Here is a 6803-nt window from a genome sequence, read left to right as displayed (position 1 = left end):
GAGTTCATGTAACCGGAAATTGATTGGAGCGAGATATTTTTCAAAGGGATATGAAGCTACAAATGGGAAAATGAATGAAACGAATGAGTTTCGATCTCCTAGAGACTCTGATGGACATGGGACCCACACAGCTTCAATTGCCGCCGGGAGGTATAGTTGAAAATTGATTATCAGTAATTCTTTTACTCCGCTATCTTAATTTATGTGACATTTTTCGCATTCAAACTGGATGAATTTTGACCAACATTATTTTTAAATTTTAATTTTAAAATATTGAGTTTCAATTTCGCTTTAAATTTAATCAAATTGACTTTTGAAAAGCAAAAAATATCACATAAATTGGGATGGGACGGGACGGAGGGAGCAGCATGATAAGTTGCTTAGGTTTAGGATGAGTTTACTTTTTTTGAGAGATTAATTTGTTGATATGCAGTTTAGATATGCAGATTTTCTTTCTTAATGCTTAGTAAAATTATTGAGAGACAATTTTTGAATCATTTTTAATCTTCCGTTTGCCGAACCTTTTACAAAAAACCAACAGATATGTATTTCCGGCGTCTACTCTGGGTTATGCGCGTGGTGTTGCTGCTGGTATGGCTCCAAAAGCTCGTTTAGCTGCTTATAAAGTATGTTGGGCTTCTGGTTGCTACGACGCCGACATTCTAGCAGCATTTGACGCTGCCGTTGCTGATGGTGTCGACGTCATCTCCCTTAGTGTTGGCGGAGTTGTTGTTCCTTACAACCTCGACGCAATTGCTATTGCCGCATTTGCTGCAACTGATGCTGGAATATTCGTCTCTGCTTCCGCTGGAAATGGCGGTCCTGGAGGACTCACAGTAACCAATGTAGCACCTTGGGTTACCAATGTTGGTGCCGGGACAATTGATCGTGATTTTCCTGCCGATGTTAAGCTTGGAAATGCGAAAATTATCCCCGGAGTGAGCATTTATGGTGGCCCGGCGTTAGCTCCCCACCGACTCTACCCGCTAATTTATGCTGGAAACGAAGGTAGTGTTTGATATTTTAATTCATGTCTAGTTACAAATTATAGTCAAATTTATGTAGGAATAAGTTTTTCAGTTTAAAGTAAAAGTAGATTTCAGACACTGCTGCTAGCTATTTTCGTAAACAGTAGATAGTGTTGTGGAGGGCATTCAAAGATTTATGAGATTCTAATTAAATAGTTTTCCTTCAGGTAGTGATGGGTATTCGTCTTCACTGTGTTTAGAAGGCTCATTAAACCCAAATTATGTCCAAGGCAAAATCGTATTGTGTGATAGAGGTGTTAATTCGAGAGCTGCAAAAGGCGAAGTGGTGAAGAAAGCAGGTGGAATAGGGATGATAATAGCAAACGGAGTTTTGGATGGGGAAGGGTTAGTGGCTGATTGCCACGTGTTACCTGCCACTGCAGTTGGGGCTTCTGCCGGTGACAAGATAAGGAAGTACATATCGGCTGCATCAAAGTCCAAGTCACCGCCAACGGCAACCATTTTGTTCAGGGGTACTCGTTTAAATGTCCGGCCCGCACCAGTAGTGGCTTCATTTTCAGCCCGTGGCCCAAACCCGGAAACACCCGAAATCCTGAAGCCCGACGTAATTGCACCTGGCTTAAATATTCTTGCAGCTTGGCCTGATGGTGTCGGGCCCAGTGGGCTTCTGTCCGATAAGCGTCGAACTGAGTTCAACATTTTATCAGGAACATCCATGGCTTGCCCACATGTATCTGGGCTCGGAGCATTGTTGAAAGCCGCCCATCCGGGATGGAGCCCAGCAGCTATAAGATCAGCATTGATGACAACTGCATATACGGTTGATAATCAGGGACAAATTATGATGGATGAATCTACTGGAAATTCGTCGACGGTGATGGATTTCGGGGCAGGACATGTGCACCCGCAAAAGGCAATGGACCCTGGTCTGATTTATGACTTAACATCCTACGACTACGTTGATTTCCTCTGCAATTCCAATTACACAACCAAAAACATTCAAGTCGTTACAAGGAAGTATTCAGACTGTAGTGGGGCGAAAAGAGCAGGGCATGTTGGTAATTTGAACTACCCTTCGCTTTCAGCAGTGTTCCAACAATATGGAAAGCACAAATTATCGACCCATTTTATTAGGTCGGTGACAAATGTCGGAGATCCTGACTCGGTGTACAACGTGATCGTCAAACCACCAAAGGGTATGGTGGTGACGGTGGAGCCGGAGAAGCTCGTGTTTAGGAGAGTGGGACAGAAGCTTAATTTTCTGGTGAGAGTACAAGCAGAGGCAATAAAGCTATCACCAGGGAGTTCCATTGTGAAAAGTGGTTCATTAGTTTGGTCAGATGGGAAGCATGAAGTGAGGAGTCCAATAGTTGTAACAATGCAAGAGCCTCTTTGATGAAAAAACACTCGGGAATTAAGTGTTTTTCGCGAGGATTATTATGGATAACTTGTGAAAAAAAAAATATGTATAAGAGAGAGAGAGTGCTCTCTACTCTCCCATGTTTAAGTTTTTGATCATAAGCAACTACAATGTTTAATATGTATGTTGACAAGGAAGTTTGAAAAGGTGAATTAAGACGAGTTGGGAGTTGGTTGTTTGTCAAGGCCATGAAGATGGCTGAGTTCGCCTAGAGTTTTGAAGAAGCATATTATATAGTATTATGTTTGGTTTCTTTGTAGCATTATATTAGTAACATTGAAAAATGCTCTGTACAAATGTTGGATGTTGTATTATGTTAGAGTTAAATTTGAAGATATAACCTTGGAAGTTCCAATATAAAATTGGGGGCTCTGTGGTTCTTGCTTCATTCCTACAGCTTGTTTACATTCACTGCAATTGAAACACTAACGAAAGACAACCAAGCGATGTTGCGGAAGGGTATAGGTTTCGGATACGAGCCTTATAATTGAAGAACTCTCATTTTGTTAAAGAGAGGGCACATAAGAGAGGGGAAACTAGTCCGAGGACATAAGTATTGGGTCTAATTGAAGAATTCTCATTTTGCTAAAGAGAAGAGGTCACATAAGAGAGGGGAAACTAGTCCGAGGACATAAGTATTGGGTCTAATTGAAGAACTCTCATTTTGCTAAAGAGGAGGTCACATAAGAGAGGGGAAACTAGTCCGAGGACATAAGTATTGGGTCTACGAGGGCACACAGTTATTCTGTAATTATTTCTTTAACTACTTAGTTGATGGCCCTTGAATTATAGCAAGAGTAACGTCAGTTGTCGCGCTTAGTAAGAAGCATTAAAACTCATATGAAATTAGTTAGGGAAGTGATTTCAAACAGGGGTAGAGGCAGCCTTAAAACTACGGGTTCGGCAGAATCCCGTATCTACATTTAAAAATTCATTTAATGTGTACAAATAATCTTATTTTGAATCCAGTAAGCAAAAATGATTTTGATTTAGAACTCATAAACTAGAAATTCTTATTCCACTTCTAGTTTCTTAAAATGATTAAAAGAATAGGAAGGAAAGAAAGAGGATGGGGTGGTTCATTTTGGCTGATCTTTTTGAGTGCATAGAGTAGATTGGGAGTAAAAAAGCATATTCAAGAGATTTTGGTCAATGCAAAGTTGGGTTAGGTGATGTATGGGTGCTTTTGCACGGTTGCAAAGAAATAAAAAAACAATAAGATCAGCTTTTAGAAGGAAACAAAGATATTGGCATGGGCAAAATAGGACAATGCTTGGGACAAAAAGATAATCATGTGCTCTACGCAAGACTCTGTGTTGTGCAAACTAACTGTGCCCAAAAGCGACAAAACCATAGTCATTAGGGTGGTCTCTTTGATACTCTTCCATTAATAAGCTGTTAATTAATCCAGCCATAATAGTACTTTTCCAATTAATTAGATGCTTCTTTTGGGACCAATACCACCCACCATTCATAATTCATAATCATCTATTTAGGTGAGTTAGTGTTCATAGTGTCTTAGGCCATATAATTACCTTGTATGTAGCAAAGTTTGGATGGGGAATTATTGATTGCTCTATTTATTTGTTATCTTTATATGCCGACAGGTCAGAAAGGAGAAACTTTAAAATAAAGGAACTAATAAACGGTGGGGTGATTTGGAGAATAAAAGCAATAATTTTACCATATTCAATCGCTTGTCTTGCAAGTTGTTATTAAGTAGTTGTTCTTTGTGATAGCAGATTTCACAAGCTCACAAGGTAGAATTCAAGAAACAAGCTGAACAAAGTAGAACAGAAAGAGCAGTTCTGCAATTGTATTGCTCAAACTATTCAAAAATGTCACTGGATGCATGCATGTCGGATTATTGTAAAGTAGTACGGATCCGAAAAGAATGCAACTGCATTTCTGGTGAGTATGAGTAATGTTGGCATTGATTAATAAGGTAAATGGTTCGGATGAGCTTATTTGTATTCAACCAAGCTTCATGATGGTTGCCAATATAAGCCACTCAAGTACACATAACTTTCTTGATTTTAGGTCTGTATACGGTAAAAACCGGGTAAAGTTTGTCCGGTGAAACTCGGGATCAGTAAAAGGAAGAAGAACGAACGGTAGTGTCTGATCCGAAGAAGCTTTGCTTGAATTCGTTGTATCCGGAGATAACTCCTTATCGTGGTTGGTCCGGTGCCCGATCCTTATATGGCCGAGTTGATTGTGGCCGTTTGCCCGTTTGAATAGCGAAATCGGCGTGGCCGTTAGCCGGTTTCTTCGTGACCATTACGATCGTGGCCGTTGGTCGGATAATCGGTTATTCGCTCGCCACGTGTGGAAATCTGCCACCTGCTTCTGACAGTCTTACGGGTGTAAGACCGTACGACCCAACCTTATCCATATTAGGTTTTCTTTATCCTAAAAAGGGGCTCATGATGTATAGGAGGCCCATAGAGCAAAACTATAAATAGGAAGCATTCTCTCATTTTTTAGGGTTGGCTTTTTAGATCCAAGAGCTTTGTACTTTGAATATATATATATATATATATATATATATATATATAATCTCTCTCTCTTTGGTTCCCTGAGACTTTGGTCCGGTTTTCCAGCTTAAGCAATTCATTGAATCATCTTATTCAAACATTACTTAGAATACATATAAGATCTTAACTTAAACATATAATCCCTGATATCATTATTCAGTTTTTTAGCACACCAACTCATAGTTAGTCCATTTCATAAGCGAAACCTACATATACATCTTTGTTCACCAAAAAATAGATTAAAGTGCTACATATCCTATACCTCATTTACAAATTCAACTTATTATCCGATTTCGGGGTAAAACAGTTTGGCGCCCACCGTGGGGCTAGGATTATTGCGGTCTTTGATCTTGCTCTACTCGATTTCGGTTCTCTTGTTCGTCGGCTGCGAAAACGGACGAAATGGCTAACAGCGGAGAATCTGGTCACGTCAACAATGAAATTGTGGCCGAAAATGATAACGTCGGGTTGCAGGGGTTGGCAGTGAATCCCGCTGCTCCGAATTCTGTCGATTCGAGGGAGGGCCTCAACCGACAAAATACCGTGAACCAGGAGAACGCCGCTCAGCCGGCCGCTGACCCTTTAAATACTTTTAATTCTGTCACTTTGACCCGGGCACATGGCCGAAAGCGCCGGATGCCGGATGATATTAATTTGCGTCTTATTTTTGAAATGTTGCAGGAACAAAGAGCAGCTATTGCCGACCAAGGAGTTGCGATAGCCCAATTGTAAAGCCGGAAGGAAGATTCGGCTTCGGGAAAGGGTAAGGGTGCTGCTGAACCCCGAGAAGAAGCTCAAATGGTTGAAAGTAATGGGTTCGGAGCTGGTTCGTCTACTGAGGTGTTGAGGATGCTGGAGACGCTGGCAAAATGGGTAGACTCAAACGAGAAATGGGTCGAGACCTACAACTCTCGAGTGGACCAGATTCCGGAGGCTCCTCCCATTCTGAAGGGGCCGGATTCGAAGAGATATATACAGAGGCCTTTTCCTCCGAGCGTGGCACCTAAGCTGATCCCGAAGAGGTTTAAGATGCCGTATATCCAAAAATATGATGGCACGACGGATCCTCAGGAACACGTAACCTCGTACACTTGTGCTATAAAAGGTAACGATCTCGAAGAAGACGAAATCGAATCCGTGTTGCTGAAAAAATTCGGGGAAACGTTGTCAAAGGGGGCATTAACATGGTATGAACATCTGCCCGAGCATTCGATCACTTCATTCGAAATGCTTGCGGATGCGTTCATAAAGGCTCATGCCGGAGCTAGAAAGGTCCAGGCCCGTAAGGCGGATATTTTTCGGATAGCCCAAAGGGACGATGAGTTACTGCGGGAGTTCGTCAATCGTTTCCAAAGGGAATGGATGGAACTCCCTCCGGTTCCGGAGGAATGGGCAGCACAAGCATTCACCAAAGGGCTTAATCCCCGAAGTTCGCGGCTTCGTTCAAACTCAAGGAAAATTTGCTGTACGAGGCTGTGACCTGGGCAGACGTGCACAACCGGTACGAGTCCAAGATTCGGGTGGAGGATGATCAGCTCGAACTTCCTCCGGGTCCGGTAAATCTAGGTAAAGGACCTGAGAGGTCTAGAAGAAATTTTGACCCGGAGATGCGGCCATCAAGGGAAAGATATCGGCCATATCCTCAGTCGAAGAAAATAAACTTTAGATCGGAAAAATCGAGGTCCGGTCCCAATCAATACTCCGGCAGAGGAGATAGAAGAACCGAACGTCCGTCAAATAGCCGGGGGTTGTCGTTTAGAAGTGAAGCCGGAAGTTCGGCAACCAACAGGGATCCACCGAGAATATCAGAATACAACTTTAGTGTCAACACCTCGGACCTTGTATCGGCCATAGGTC

The 6803-nt window shown here is 42.0% G+C and overlaps 1 protein-coding gene across 1 annotated transcript in view; it reads left to right on the top strand.

The window, feature by feature from the left end:
• Positions 1 to 2706, top strand: part of LOC132055278 (subtilisin-like protease SBT1.5) — a 3351-nt gene extending 645 nt beyond the window's left edge. Inside the window, exons 1-3 of the mRNA XM_059447011.1 lie at positions 1 to 150; positions 542 to 1008; positions 1196 to 2706. The exon at positions 1 to 150 is cut by the window's left edge and continues 645 nt beyond it. Coding sequence (XP_059302994.1) covers positions 1 to 150; positions 542 to 1008; positions 1196 to 2385 — 1807 coding nt within the window. The 3' untranslated portion in view covers positions 2386 to 2706. The remainder of the gene's footprint in view (positions 151 to 541; positions 1009 to 1195) is intronic.
• Positions 2707 to 6803: the final 4097 nt, after the last annotated feature.

The sequence above is a fragment of the Lycium ferocissimum genome, chromosome 5 (genome assembly GCF_029784015.1).
Source record: "Lycium ferocissimum isolate CSIRO_LF1 chromosome 5, AGI_CSIRO_Lferr_CH_V1, whole genome shotgun sequence".
Taxonomy (NCBI): domain Eukaryota; kingdom Viridiplantae; phylum Streptophyta; class Magnoliopsida; order Solanales; family Solanaceae; genus Lycium; species Lycium ferocissimum.
The sequence above is the reverse complement of the archived record's forward strand: the minus strand, read 5'-3'. Positions and strand labels throughout refer to the sequence as shown.